The sequence below is a fragment of the Diabrotica undecimpunctata genome, chromosome 4 (genome assembly GCF_040954645.1).
Source record: "Diabrotica undecimpunctata isolate CICGRU chromosome 4, icDiaUnde3, whole genome shotgun sequence".
Taxonomy (NCBI): Eukaryota; Metazoa; Arthropoda; class Insecta; order Coleoptera; family Chrysomelidae; genus Diabrotica; species Diabrotica undecimpunctata.
In genome coordinates this window covers 31057755-31073323 of record NC_092806.1, presented here as the reverse complement: position 1 = coordinate 31073323, position 15569 = coordinate 31057755, and the positions used below count along the sequence as shown (strand labels likewise).

At 29.7% G+C, this 15569-nt stretch overlaps 3 protein-coding genes across 7 annotated transcripts in view; 1 reads left to right on the top strand and 2 right to left on the bottom strand.

The window, feature by feature from the left end:
* Window positions 1-852: 852 nt before the first annotated feature.
* On the bottom strand, window positions 853-3863 carry LOC140439399 (uncharacterized). Its single transcript, XM_072529282.1, has 3 exons — window positions 3737-3863; window positions 3120-3272; window positions 853-2865 (listed from the first exon to the last, which is right to left on the bottom strand). The coding sequence occupies exons 1-3, from the start codon at window positions 3761-3763 to the stop codon at window positions 853-855; spliced, it is 2193 nt and encodes a 730-aa protein (XP_072385383.1). The 5' UTR covers window positions 3764-3863.
* Window positions 3864-9324: 5461 nt separating this feature from the next.
* LOC140438196 (uncharacterized) lies at window positions 9325-10402 on the bottom strand. The gene is made up of 5 exons (XM_072527906.1): window positions 10181-10402; window positions 9942-10115; window positions 9777-9866; window positions 9653-9715; window positions 9325-9598 (listed from the first exon to the last, which is right to left on the bottom strand). The coding sequence occupies exons 1-5, from the start codon at window positions 10367-10369 to the stop codon at window positions 9416-9418; spliced, it is 699 nt and encodes a 232-aa protein (XP_072384007.1). The 5' UTR covers window positions 10370-10402; the 3' UTR covers window positions 9325-9415.
* A 1550-nt stretch (window positions 10403-11952) lies between these two features.
* Iml1 (GATOR complex protein Iml1) overlaps window positions 11953-15569 on the top strand; it is a 98382-nt gene continuing 94765 nt past the window's right edge. For 3 of the 5 annotated variants that reach the window (XM_072529278.1, XM_072529281.1, XM_072529279.1), the window contains exons 1-5: window positions 11953-12227; window positions 12353-12705; window positions 12942-13351; window positions 15103-15290; window positions 15345-15541. In XM_072529278.1, coding sequence (XP_072385379.1) covers window positions 12167-12227; window positions 12353-12705; window positions 12942-13351; window positions 15103-15290; window positions 15345-15541 — 1209 coding nt within the window. In that variant the 5' untranslated portion in view covers window positions 11953-12166. The remainder of the gene's footprint in view (window positions 12228-12352; window positions 12706-12941; window positions 13352-15102; window positions 15291-15344; window positions 15542-15569) is intronic. The other 2 variants (XM_072529280.1, XM_072529277.1) reach the window with 1 other exon arrangement.

The window sequence follows — 15569 nt, the reverse complement described above, 5'->3', positions numbered from 1 at the left end:
CTTGATGGTTATGTTATAACTTAAAAACAAGAATATGGCGCATCTAGACTGGATTAATTTTAATAGGTGAGTACATAATTATATATATTTTTATCCTATTTAACTACAATTCATTTGATTGTGGAACCTGTTCACTTTTTAATGCTTATATGATACTAAGAATAAGAACTATTCCATCATCATAGGCATATGAAAATATGCTCTTAAAGTGGCAACTGGGAACTGCAAGGTTCTAGTAAAATATCTATGGAAACTGAATACAATAAAAATTATAATTATGACTCTTTCCTACATATTTGTAATACTTTTTTTATAATTATGTAGTTTAACTTTTTTTTATTTTATTTCAGAATACCTTATGTACTGTGTCCTGTGTCATGAGCAATTGATGAACCTGTCTAGTTCCTCCATGGTATTTTTCTATGTTTCCTAGAGACAACTTATTGTGGAAGGAGTTTACTTATGTGCTTTTGAGGATAACAATGATACTCCTGTTATTCATATCAGCAAAGAAAATGTACCTTTGCAATTGAAAACTGTTGCATATACCTCAGATCGGTAAAATGTGAATACAAAAAGAACATGTTCAACTAATTTGTCTTCCTCAGAAACTGAAGACATAAAAGTTTGCAAATTATTTGCCAAGTTATTTTCTTTACTTAAAATATTATCAGGAAAATAGGATATTTTGAAAAATATACATCATTTGTAATATTTTAGCTTTAATAATCAGTTATGAATGGTACTTACAAGTAAACAACAGATTAAATATCTTAAACTAATGTAAATTATTCTATTAAAACAAAAACATAGGTATACTTAAAGTAGAAACATACTATATTAAAATACAAGCTACTGATTGTCTTTCCATGTATTATGGCCTAGCATTTTTTTGGATGGTATGAATTTTAAGCAACCGCCATTCTTTTCAACTCCTGCTTTGGTTGCCAAAATAGCCTTTGCTGTTGAAGAGTTTAATAAATTCCGTTTGTCACTTTTTATGTTAAACAAATCACTAAATATACGTTCTACACTAGCATTAGAGAATGGCAAAACAAAAAGTAGCTGTAGCGTTTTTTTTAAATTCGGAAATAAAAAAGCATTAGCATCATTTTTTAAATTAAATATTTGAGACCAATATTGCTCACAGTCATCTGAATTTAAATTTAATTTTTCAAAGTCTAATAAAGCGTGTCTTCTCCATTCATTATCTAACTCCTGAATATTAACATATTCTTTTAAAATAGGGAATTGATTAGTTACACATTGTAATGATTTTATTTCAAAGCTTTGTGCAATTTTGGGATCCAATATTGAAATTATTTTATAGATAGGGTCGTTAAAGGTGAATCGATTTTTAATATTACTAACTAACTCTATATAGAATTCTAAAATACATTTAAAAAAACTATCAAATTCTTTTTGGTTCAAATTTGGCTTTTTTTTTAATTCTTTCAAGCTTTCTGTTGCAGCAACTCCTATATAAATATCATGTAAACTAACAAAATTTGTAGGGTTTTCATGGTTAAGTCTAAATATGTCGTTGGTTCTTTTTATTACAGACATCTTTATAAAATTAGAACACAGCGTTCTCAACAGAGTTTCAGTTTGTGGCTGAACCTTACAAAGAAGTGGTTTTTCTGACTGAAAGAGTAAATTGAAATCTGTCATTAGTCCTAAAGAATATGACATAAACTCTAGATACACCGGTGTGAACAAATTTGACATGGTTTCCAACATTGTTTCTGTTGTAATTGACGGGTCTTCAAATACATACTCTGTCAAATATGCTCTAAGTGGCTCATATTGCTCAAGTACTCTATCGACACATTCTTTAATAGATAACCATCTTGTTATGGCTGGAGAGAGTATCTTGTGAATTTTCACTTGAAAAAAATTTTGGAACTCTATAAATTTGTGTCTCCTCAAAGCACTCCTATTAAAATGACTGCCTATGTTCCGTAGCAGATCTTCCACATGCCTAGGTAATTTTAAACAGGCTTTTGATGTAGCTAAATGTGCCATATGACATGAGCATCTAATGCATACTATGTGTGGAAATTCTTCTTTTAACTTGGAAAATACAGAGTTAAACTCTCCAACCATAACATTGGTGGTATCTGATGAAAACCCTACAAAATTAGTCAGTGGAATATTCTTTGAAGTTAAACAGTTCTTTAGAATACCATATAAATCACTAGCTGTTGATCCATGAGCCTCGACAAGATCAAAAAATTGTGTTTTGGTTGAATTATTTTCATAAATTATAGTAGTGAATGCACATTGCTTTTTTACTGAAATATCAGTAGTTTCATCCATAACCAAAGAAAAAAAACATCCTGGCTCCCTTAATTTAATATATAGTTCTTCAAGAAAATTATACCCCAAGTTATTGCAAATAATTGACTTAGCTTTGGTTCGTTTTAAGTGTAATTGTTTAGCAATTTTCGAGTCATAACATATATTTTGAATTAAAGGAGTTAGGGTGTCTACTAATAAAAATGGCAGGTTATTGCTTGCCAACAAGGCACATAACTTTAACTCTGCCGTTTTTACAGCTACATCATCAGCATTTGGTTTATACAATTCAGTGAGTTTAGTATTGCTCGCCACTTTTGTCCAATTTAATTTATGCCTTTCACTTATTGAATGTTTTAGTAATACACTTTTATGAGCTACAATATCACAATCACATACCTTGCAATAGGCGTACTCATTACCCTCAGATGATGGTTGTTTTATTGATTTTTCTAACCAATTCTTAAACTGTGGTACACTTTTCCAAGAGCTGTTAAAAGTCTTCTTTTTTTCACTCTTTGATGCTTTCTCTATTTTTATTTTCTTTTTTGCTGGTGTAGGATCATTCTAAAAATATAATCATAATTTAGATGGTGTAAATCAATAAAATATTAGTCAAAGTCAAATACAAATGTATTTCACTACTGTAGTAGTTTTAAATCTTTCTCATATTATACCTAATTTCTGTAATTATATCTGATATTTGTAGTTTATAGTTTAATTTAATTATATTATCTATATAATTTTAATAAATAAATACGATATGAAGTCTGTGTTTTTATGTAATTTTTATAAAATTATCAATTGCTTCAATACATTACCATAGTATCGCCATTGTCACTCATAATATGAGAATGTGTGGGAGCAGGATAAATAGGGGAGCCTTCAACTTGATGACTGCAACCTGGCTTTTCTACATCAAGTGGTACTGGGGAATCTTTCTGCTTATTTGTCTCTGTTTCCTGATGTTTACTCTAAAAAACAATTTGCTTTATTAAAACACAAAATTTAATTTTAAGAAGCTTAAAAGATCTATACAAAATCTACTGAACTTTTACCTCTCATTCACAGCAGGTATATGTTGGTAATTTTGATTTTTGAAGAAGCATAAAGATATTGTAAACTATATGGTACTTAAAAAAACCAATAAGTACCATTAATTATTGTATAGGAAATGATTTTTTGATGTGAACAAAAAATAATTATTTTAAACTATTGAACATGCATCCTAGAAGGTACAAATTTAGTTATGGTTAATGCTTATGTGATTTCTCTATTATATATATATATATATATATATATATATATATATATATATATATATATATATATATATATATATATATATATATATATATATATATATATATATATATATATATATATATATATATATATATATAAATGATTGTAACTTTTAACTATTTTTTATATTTACCTTAAAACTGAAAAGCCACTTATCCATTTTCTATATATTTTTTAGTTTCTTTGCACAAACACAACACACAAAGTAACAGTTGAAGAAGTACACTTGAATAATTAATTTTTTTTTTCAATTTGTGCCTTATATTTATATATGTAATTTAATGTGAAATCCCTGTAAATACAAATGTGAAGTACCTACCTACTCAAATATATGTGAAACCTTTCCTTCAATGTGTATTGATTGGGTATTGTCAGATAGGGGGATTTTTCTGGTGAGAAATATTTGCTTGGGGAATAACAGGGCACTTTATAGTTAGATTCTTACTACAAAGAATGAAAAATGATTTTAATGTAAATGTTATTTATATTATACAAATGACCTTTTCCTTTTCAGTACCTTTCAATAATTGCTCCCTCCAAATAATGGTGAAATTTTTAAAACAAATTTATTTTTTGGTTTTGAGATATTTAATATGTCTTGGCAGACCTCACCCGCCTACTCCTGTTACTATGGGAAATTGAGATTCATATACTTGTTATGCAGTTTTTTTCGGTTTCTTACAAATTATTACATATATAGAAATTATTACATTTTATGATCTGACAAAGTAAGGAATAGAGATTCCTATAATTTTGTTAGATACACTTCTAGATGTTAACCTATGGTATTATTCTATGGCCTCATGAATGTTGCTGCTGTCAATTCGTTCGAATTATAAAAAAAACAATTCAGAAGAATTTAAACATTGCTGAAAAATATTTGAAAGATTTAGGAATATGACAAAATAAAATATGAGGAAAGCTTTGAACCCTCATTTAGCTTGAGTTGTACAACAACCAGCATTACACTTATCAAATACCCCTATACCAGGCCCATTAGAAATGACCACCAATAAAAAAAAGAAATTGCAAATACTAAAAAAGATAGAAAACGCGATATTTTTGCACATTTTGTCTGTCCTGGTTGTGTATGGAGAACATTGTAGCATGTTGCTCTGAATGCACAGAGAACAATTTGGAGTAAAATTCAAAGTTGTATTTTGAGCAGAGAATTTTTCTGTTTATTGTTATAACCAAATTTGTGTAGGTTAATATTTGTATTTTAATAAAACATCTGTAGGAATTTTGGAAAACATTTGTTTACCAAGTGCTAATAAAAGTTAAACAAAGCAGAAAATTAAAGGTTTTAGATTAATTCCTATATTTTTTGAAAAATAAAACAACAAAAATAGAATAACATAAGGTCCTTAAGTAATAGACACGTAAACCGACAAAATACTTAAAAACATTATGTGAATGTTATCTGAAATTTGTAAGTCATTTAAATTTTGGTCCTGATGGACTCCACAGGTGACTTTTTCAGACCACCCGTCCACTCCCGGGTTAACCCTAAACCACTCTTAATGAAGGTGACTCAGGTGGCCGAAAATCAATTTTTACATGTTGTAAATTTATTTTCGATATAATGCCGCCATAGAATGGAAATTTTCTTCCATAAAGTAATTTTTATTTGCTATACTCGGTTCGCTATTCCCAGTCCGAACTGTCTAGTGAATTTAGTAATTATTTTTTTGCGAAGTTAGTTACTTTTTGACAGACTAAAAGTGGCTGGAAATTACTATACGACCAAGCACACGTACTCATAGCCAATATTAATAGTAAACAAACTAAATAGTAAATAAAATAGAACTTTGCGAATTATCGACAATCAATATTTATTGATCTGCACCCTATCTGCTAACAAATAGTTATGTTAAATTATAACAACTAAAATATATTTTTTAAATATATACTACCCAAAATTTGATGGGTTTAGTATACACTTCCACTATTTAGAATAATTCTTGTTTTTTTAAAGAAAATAGTCTGCAATAGTAGCATACTTGAGCTATTAATACTGAGAAGTAGGAATTGTTGTGTTGTAGGTTTCCGACAATGAATCTGTCAAAATGTGCCCGAGCTAAGCGAATGGAGTTTAAAGTTAATGCTGCATCGGGATTATGAAATTCCGATACGAAGTCACAAAACGAAACGAAGGCAAACTCGATACGAATACGTATCGAAGCCAAAAAGTGATTACGAACTCGGTTCGACTGGAATGTCAGAAAATGATCGGTAATCATCGTATTTTTGAACTGATGAGATAATAATTCGAACAAATGGAATGATTTATATGGTTATGTCACCGGTTCGGTTATGTCTTTTGTCATAAATAAAAATAACCTTAATCATAGTATAAAAAGAAACTGTGGTTAAACTGTGCCTTAATTATATATATTTATATAACACAACGTTTATGTAAAATAGTAACAGATTTCAATTATTTTTAAATTGAAGAAATCAAAGTATGTATTTATTTTTCTACTATAAATACAGCGTTATATTATGTTGATAATTATTGTATGTTTTTGTAGATGTTGCCAATGTTTATTTTACAAAGAAGGCAAAGAAGGAGAGATGAAAATAGGAGGCTTATTTTGCATCGGCAATATATTAGAACGGAAAGCGAACCATTCGATTTGCCCGAATTCAGATTTGTAGAATTATTTAGACTCAATAAAAACATTGTGAGAAATTTAGTAGAACAATTACGGCCGTACATACAGGCGCCTAGGTCAAGAAGAGGCGTTAATATAGAGAGAAAAGTTTTACTTGCATTAAGATTCTATGCAACTGGCTCTTACCAAAGAGGTGTGGGTGAGGAATTGAATTTTGGACTTAGTCAATCCAAAGTTCATTTCATAATCCATGAAGTGACACAGTTATTGGAGCAAAATGTTGTTCCCCAATATATTAAATTTCCGAATAATCCTGCTATGAGAAACCAAATGAAAATGGATTTCATGAATAAATTTGGGTTCCCTGGTACCATAGGCGCAATTGATGGCACGCACATAGCCATATTAAAGCCTCGTCAGGATGAGCAAAATTTTATAAACAGGAAAGGTAATTTCATAAATTTTTAATTATATAAATGTATATACTTTCATGCATACTTTTTTTTATAGGATTCCACTCCATTAATTCACAGATTATTTGTGACAGTAACCTTAGAATATTAAATATATTTGCAAATTTTGGAGGCTCCACTCATGATTCATATATTTGGAGTAGATCTGAGGTTAAAGATTATTTGGAGAGAATCCATGCAAATAGAGAGTCTGGGTGGCTCATAGGAGATTCAGGGTATCCTCTGAGCCCAATATTAATCACTCCTTTCAGAGATGTTGTGGATGGGACACCCCAAGCACATTTTAATCAAGCACACATGCGTGCCAGGAATTGTGTTGAGCGGTGTATTGGGCTGTTGAAAGTCAGATTTCGTTGTCTGTTAAAAGAGAGAAGCTCAAGATACGAACCACAGTTTGTATGCAGGCTTATAAAAGTTTGTGCTACATTGCACAATATGTGCATAGAAAATAATATTGATGATCCCAATGTAGCAGCAGACAATATAATTGATGCCAATGATGGTGCAAATAATATTCCAGCACCTCCACCTGTTAGAGATGGGATTTTAGTTAGAAATGGCATTGTAAATAGATATTTTATTAATTAAATTATTTTACTAAAAAATTTACTGTACTTAACAGTACCTTGTGTTTTATTAAATCCACTGTGTACTCCAAATTTTCACATCCTGATAATATATTAGGCTATGATATTTATAAATGAAATCCAAAAACTTAAAAAAATATATATTTAAACAGTCAACATGTGAGTTACTGTTGTTACAAAATGCCACATAGTCATTAATAAAATTGCTATATTATAACTACAAATATGGTAAAGTACATTCTTTATATCTATCAGAAATAGAATTAATGCCAAAATTGAAGATAACCTGGGTGAATACCAAGCAGGGTTTAGAACAAACAGATCTGTAATAGACCAAATTTTTACAATTAAACATCCTGACTAGCTAATATGTTGAATTAATCTGTCACTTAACATATTTATTGATTTTCGACAAGCATATGACACAATAGACACTCATAAATTGATTGACACATTAAAATATTTTGACTTCGGTTAAAATATATATATATATATATATATATATATATATATATATATAAATATTTTGACTTCGGTTAAAATTATATATTTATATATATAATTATATATATAATAAAATTAAAACAAACAGAATAATTCAAATACAAGCTACAAATACAAAAACAAAATAAGGAATCTTAAAACTAATAAATAACTGAAATAAGTAGCAGTTTCAATTTTTTTTTCTTACAAATTATAATATACATATAATACTAACATTAACATATATATATATATATATATATATATATATATATATATATATATATATATATATATATATAACAAGAAAAAGGTTAATGCAAGTTGATAGTATGATGGTAAAAGATATCAGCATAGCTTGATGTAGTGCTCCATTCTCAAGTTAATATGCTCTTTTTCTAACTTAGCTGCACTTTACTGAAGACGACCAATATTCAGAAATACATATACATGGTTGCCTTCCATCTCATACACATATTTTATGTGTATGAATTTTATGTTTATGAATTAGGACTTGTGGTAAACGAGGAAAAAACCAAATATATGTTGGTTTCTAAAAACCCTCGAAATATCCAACAAAGAATTCAAATTAACAACCATACCTTTGAGCAAGTCAAAGAATTTACATATCTTGGATCGCTAGTAAACGCAACAAACACAACAAGTGACGAAATAAAAAGACGCATAGCAATAGCAAACAGAACTGTTCACGGCCTCCAGAGACATTTAAAAAATAAAAATATAAAACGTGTACTAAAGCTTAATATATACAGGACCTTAATAAGACCAGTTTTGATATATGGGGCTGAAACGTGGATCATATCTCAAAATGATAAAAGACTTCTTGGTATTTTTGAGAGAAAAATTCTTAGAAAGATTTTTGGGGCCGTAAATGAAAATGTGCTATGGCGTCGAAGATACAACTTTGAACTGTATCAGTTATACACCGATCCAGATATTGTGAAATTCGTTAAAGTGTAGAGACTTAGATGGGCTGGACACATTGCTAGGATGTCAGATCACGAATACACGAAGAGATTAACATTTTCAAAACCAGAGGGCACAAGAAGCAGAGGACGACCACGAATGAGATGGATTGATGATGTGGAAGAAGACCTACAGATTCTAGGGGTTAGAAGATGGAGGGAAGTTGCCAGGAATCGACAGGAGTGGCGACTTCTTTGTGAGCAGGCCAAGATCCACAACGGATTGTCGAGCCACTTATGATGATGATATATATATATATATATATATATATATATATATATATATATATATATATATATATATATAAAATAAAGTTTTATTTTGAGGTTGCAGTCATTAATAGGGCAGGAAAGTAAAACTCTTTGTTCTTTAATCAAGCTTTCGCAAAATTTATTTGCTTCTTCAGGATATGCTTAAATTTTGCGAAAGCTTGATTAAAGAACAAAGAGTTTTACTTTCCTGCCCTATTAATGACTGCAACCTCAAAATAAAACTTTATTTTACATAACGTGTCAGTCAATAATACCTAACTACTTTATATATATATATATATATATATATATATATATATATATATATATATATATACAAATAAGGATAAAACTAAGCACAAAAATAAAATACATTAAAAAAACAGAAATTAAACACAAAAAATTAATTATATTCACTTTTTTGCCACTAGTTCTGCTAATGAATTGGCAATTGATGACATGCTTTTGTTAAGCTCCCTTAACTCTAATTTTATTTCCTTCAATTCAGTCAAGCTTTCCTGCATTAGCTCATTCTCAACATCTTGTATTTTCCTTTTTTTTGGATGGGGAAGTTTAGAATATCCATGGTCAGAAGCCTGTAAAAAATATTTACATGATGACTTGATATAGGTGCATGTATCAGAGCTTACCTCTATAGATTTATGTTTAAATTCAGAAAATTTAGATGTCTGAATACTACTTGTAGAAGCAACCTATAAAAAATATTGAAAATTTATTAGTGAAATAATATGACTTAAGTATGTAGTTACATACCGGTAAATGGATAGGTGTGTCTTCCAAACTATTCTGTGGGAAAACATCTTTGGAGGTGGATAGGAAATCATCTTCACTGGTAGATGGAATCTGAAATTTTTTTGAATATTTACTATATATAATAAATAAATAACAAACTTAATTAAACATGTGACTGATACATACTCCACACTCAGATACACTGACTCCTTCATAAAATGTTTTTCCCAATATATTGACAACCCGTTCCTCCAGTTGGTTTAGTTCGGGCTTCGCTTTTGGCCCTCCACCAGTGGCTGCAATATCTTGTTTTTTCGCAGAAGCCTTCCTTTTGATTGAGTATTTAATATCTGACCAAGTCTATAGTAAAAAAATACATAAAAATAATTAATGGAAAAACCATACTTTGATATATTTAATCTAACCTTTTGCCATTTCTCAACAGGCTTACTTCCTTCGCCAAGTGAATTTAATAGTTGAGCAAGCTCTTCCCAAAGTTTTCTTTGAATTATTTTTCCAGTGGGGCCAGAAAACTGTCCTTTTGCAAATTCTTTATGCTGCTCCATAAACTCTAAAAGGACGTTCCAATGACCCTCTGTTAATTTAAAAGACATGATAATTATTAAAGTACAAGAAAAGTACAGAAGATAAACGTTAATGGTAAACCCAAGAAAATTTTTAATTTAACGAATTTTTATTATGTCGCTGTCTAACACAGAACAGAACAAATAGATTCGAATTTTAGAAGAATGAGAGAGAGAGAGAGTATATTTAAAAAGAGACACTAACATCGAATTGGCGATTCGATAGCGCTGTAGGTATCGTATGGTTTCTTCCAGTTGAGTCGATACGAAAACGTGACGAAAGTTGTTCGTAATCACTCCCTTCGGAAAAACATGGCGGATACGATTCGTATCGAATGTTCGTAATCCCGCCTCTGTATAACTATAAAATGTCAGGTCAGTACAAACATCTTTTTTTAAAGGAAAAAAGAAGACGCGGACTCTTCTTATAAACGTTGTAAGCTGTGGCTTGGCCTTGGCTTTTTCTTTTGCTTAGCTGGATTATGCGAAATTGTGCGATTTTATGAAGGATGCGAAAATTATGCGCTGGGAATTAAATTATGCGCAAATCGCATAATTATGCGCCGATTGGCAACACTGGTTAGTAGAGTAGAGGGTTTATGGTTTATGCCGGAATGGCCCCACATAGGGAAATCAATGTGTTAGAGAGAGAGCGTTCTATCAATGTGTTAGAGAGAGACAGATGATCTCACATGCCCGACGCGCCGTGGAAGAACTCTACTGACTTATAGTTGCAACTTTTATCCACTAGACGTCACTAGTAGTCACTTGTCATCCACCATTTTTCAACTTATAAATTATTTAGCTATAAGATTTATTCTTTGGACAAAATGAGTATATATTTATTGTTTCATCTGTATATTCGTCTTTTGTTAAAAAATCTAGCAGCATGGTACTGATATGCTTTGGTATTTTTTAAGTACCTAATAAATTTATCCTTTTCGTACTGAATTAATTTTTATAATTATTTTTATCTTTTACAATTATACCGTTCATTGTTGTACCTGTCCATTCCTTTTCTTGTTTTTTTTTTCATTTTCCTCATTACTTGGCCTATTCTTTTTTGGCAACAACGAATTTATAATCTAATACATTATTTCGTTCTTTTTTTTTTCGAATATATGCTTTTCTTGATAGAAAATTATTTATGATTCTGTACACATCCTTTTTATAAAATTTGAAATATCAAATTTTATTTGGCCGATGGTTTGTTCGAACCATTTTATACTTCCTTGCTGTTCTTTATCTCTACAAAAACTTTCCATATTTGTAGTTCCCATCTTACTATTAATTTGTTATATTATATGTTATAGTATTATACATATTCTTAACCGATTGGACTTATTTCTTTTTATTAACAAATATTGATTTTATTATATAAAATTTCTTATTGGCGTGTAATATTTCCTGATCTTTGGTGTTTTCAATTATTTTGGTTCATTTTTCTTCTCTTTAGTGATTTTAACATTTCTGATTTCCACATTTTTGTGTATACTCTGTGATTCACATCTATTTTGTATTCATTATCTATCACTCCCTGTATATGAACTGTCAACGAAATTCCAAAAAAGGTTGCTAAGTTCACGGCAGGTTCAAGGTTCAAGTACATTGTCAATATGACGTTTCCAGCTGTTGACTGACAGATTAATAACCTCATTACTTTATAGAAAGCAAGATATTTTTGTTTGATAAAATGTTAAATAAACTGCAACACGATAAGCTTTATAGATAGTATTGGTCCAATATTTGTTAATATCTATTATAAGTCTTTAATTTGAGTCAACAATCATTTATTGTCACCATATCAGTAAAATGAGAAGATGAACAATGACACCATATACTGAAATGAAATCATTTAAGTTAAAAGCTCATCAAAAAACTTTTAGTGGTAAGAAAAATTAATAAAACTTCAATAATATATTTTATACTGCTCTTAAGTCAAATGAATAATATTTGTAAAGATAATTGTTGAAATACTTCTCAGCTTATACAGTATCTTGTTTATTTTTGCAGAGGAAGATCTTATTATAAACCAGAAAGATTACCCAGAAGCTAAAAAGAATGATATTGTTGAAATATATCACTCAGCACCAGAAGATGACAATCAAAAAAATAAAAAGAGTGAATCTGAAGAAGAGTATCCAAGGCTGTTGTTGCAAATTAAAACATTTTCTGATGATCTTTTACAAGCTAGAGAAATTATAAGCATTGAACAAAGTATTGTTACTGCTTTTGGCTTACAGACATATAAAAATGTGACCATTAGGATTGTGAATCCTGCAGATGTTGCATTGGATTCTATAGAACTTACTTTCAAGGATCAGTATATGGGAAGGTCAGAAATGTGGAGACTTAAAAATAGTTTGGTAAGTTTAAGTCTTTGCTGGTGATTTAAAGAAAAAGTTACTTCTATTTCTAATTATAATACCTATGCAGTTAAAAAAAATACTAATGTGCAATACTTAGTTCTTTTAAAACATCCCCAAATTTGAAAAAATTAATTCATGCAACAAAGGTTTACAAATATGTAAATATGCGTTAACTATAATTCTCAATGTTATTGTTACTCATTATTATTATATACAAATTATTTTTCTTGTAGGTGAATACCTGTGTATATATGAACAAAAAGCTGGAATTTTGTGGGGGAGCAGTTAGATGCCAAGTATATGAGATGTGGGCTCAAGGCGATAGAGTAGCTTGTGGGGTAATAACAGATGATACGAAAATAGTGTTTAGATCATCAACTTCAATGGTATATTTATTTTTGCAAATGTCTTCTGAAATGTGGGACTTTGATATACATGGAGACCTATATTTTGAAAAAGCTGTTAATGGATTTTTAGCAGATCTATTTATGAAATGGAAGAAAAATGGCAGCAACCATGACGTGACTATTGTTCTTTTTTCAAGGACTTTTTATAAAGCTAATAATTTAGAAGAATTTCCTTACCATATGAGGGAATGTTTACAAAAGGATTACAAAGGGAGATACTATGAAGACTTTTATAGGTACATACAGTTAAATGAATATACTCGGTTCGCTATTTTCAGTCCGAACTGTCTAGTGAATTTAGTAATTATTTTTTTGCGAAATAAGTTACTTTTTGACAGACTAAAAGTGGCTGGAAATTACTATACAACCAAGCACACATACTCATAGCCAATATTAATATTAAACAAACTAAATAGTAAATAAAATAGAACTTTTCGAATTAATGACAATCAATATTTATTTATCTGCACCATATAATAAATAGTTATGTTAAATTATAACAACTAAAATATATACTACCCAAAATTTGATGGGTTTAGTATACACTTCCACTATTTAGAATAATTCTTTTTTTTTAAGAAAGAAGTCTGCAATAGTAGGATACTTGAGCTATTAATACTGAGAAGTAGGAATTGTTGTGTTGTAGGTTTCTGATAATGAATCTGTAAAAATATGCCCGCGCTAAGCGAATGGAGTATACCTTACTTCTTAACACTTATTGCCTAATATTGTTCTGAAGCTATTTTCTTGTGGCATTTTAAATTAATTTATATTTAAATGGGAATAAGCCACAATTAAAGGTTAAAATACGTTTATTGACGTTTCAATTTCCACTTCGGAAATCGTTCTCAAAATACAAACATGTTTGTATTTTGAGAACGATTTCCGAAGTGGAAATTGAAACGTCAATAAACGTATTTTAACCTTTAATTGTGGCTTATTCCCATTTAAATATAAATTAACTTATTGCCTCTTAATATCATGCACATTAAAATACAGTTTTTATCATTAGAATTTAGAGAATCTAAGTCTAACAGTTTAAATTGATATAAGGTTGAATGCTCGAATAAATCGATTTCTCTCTCCTTATGCCAACCATAAGGTAACTTTGCCATTTAAAAAAAAAAATTAAACTGTTGAAAGTGAAAGTACTTGGGCAAGATTTAATTAATAAACTGTGCTCGATATCTGCCTTTCATTTGATCAAAGTTCTAACAGTTTAGTTATGATGCCATTTGTGACTTATTCCAAAAACTATGTTTTCCACTTGTCTGTTTCTCAGTATATTTAGTTACATACAGCATAAAAATAATGTGAAATCCCTTAAAAGGATTTCTCCAACCTAACAAACCTGGGTATGCAACCTTACAAATTAAAAAAAATAAAAAAAATTTCTGTTCCATGTAAGTGACCATGTTTTTGCTCCACATATTAACACTGACCTTATTAGTATTCTATAAATGCTCAGTTTTATTTACCTGTGTAGTTTTGAGGCCATTTGTCCTCAGGGTGTAGTAACCACCACTAATCTTCTTTTATCCACCACTAATCCTAATAAATAAATAAATAATCCCTGATATAAATTTCAGATTGGTCATTTGATAGTTTTGGCAATGTCATACAGTAGCAGTGGTGTGTCATACATATTTCACATTTGTTGGATAGAACTAATCTGAAAAAGTTGATCACTTACTCAAACTTACAATACCAATACCTAAAATAAAGTAAAATATGACCTCATTGGAGCTATTCCTTTGTCAATATTACACAATTAGTAAACAAATTTATTTTATTTTACACTACATGATCCTACTATTCTGTTTCATTGTTTTAATTATTTGGAAAAACTGTATGTGATGTATGTTCATCCATTTATTTTAAATATTTTTTTTAGCTATTTAGGTACTTATATTATTAGAGAGTATAAAACTCTGTAATAGCAAAATATGTTAAATTTACAGTCCTCATATTAAGTAATATCTTTTAGAGTTGCGGTTCAAAATGAAAGATATGATGATTGGAGTTCAGTGTTAGTGCAGCTGAGAAGAATATTCCATAATTACTTGAAAACTGTTCTAGAATACCATTCAAGACCTGGTGTTTCAATACCAGCAGCAACAAACAGCACTGCTTCACAAGGAAATTTTTTAGAAGTTTTAAATATGTCTTTAAATGGTAAAATCTGACCAGTTATGTTTAATACAGTAATAAAATTATCTGCTTTTTTAGTTTTTGAAAAATATTACTTGGATCGTAGTTTTGACAGGACCGGCCAACTAAGTGTTGTTATTACGCCTGGTGTTGGAGTATTTGAAGTTGATAGGGAATTGACTAATATTACGAAACAAAGGATCATAGATAATGGTGTCAACAGCGATTTGGTGTGTGTTGGAGAACAGCCTTTGCATGCAGTTCCACTTTTAAAAGTAAGCAATGTTTTTTAAAATACTTTGT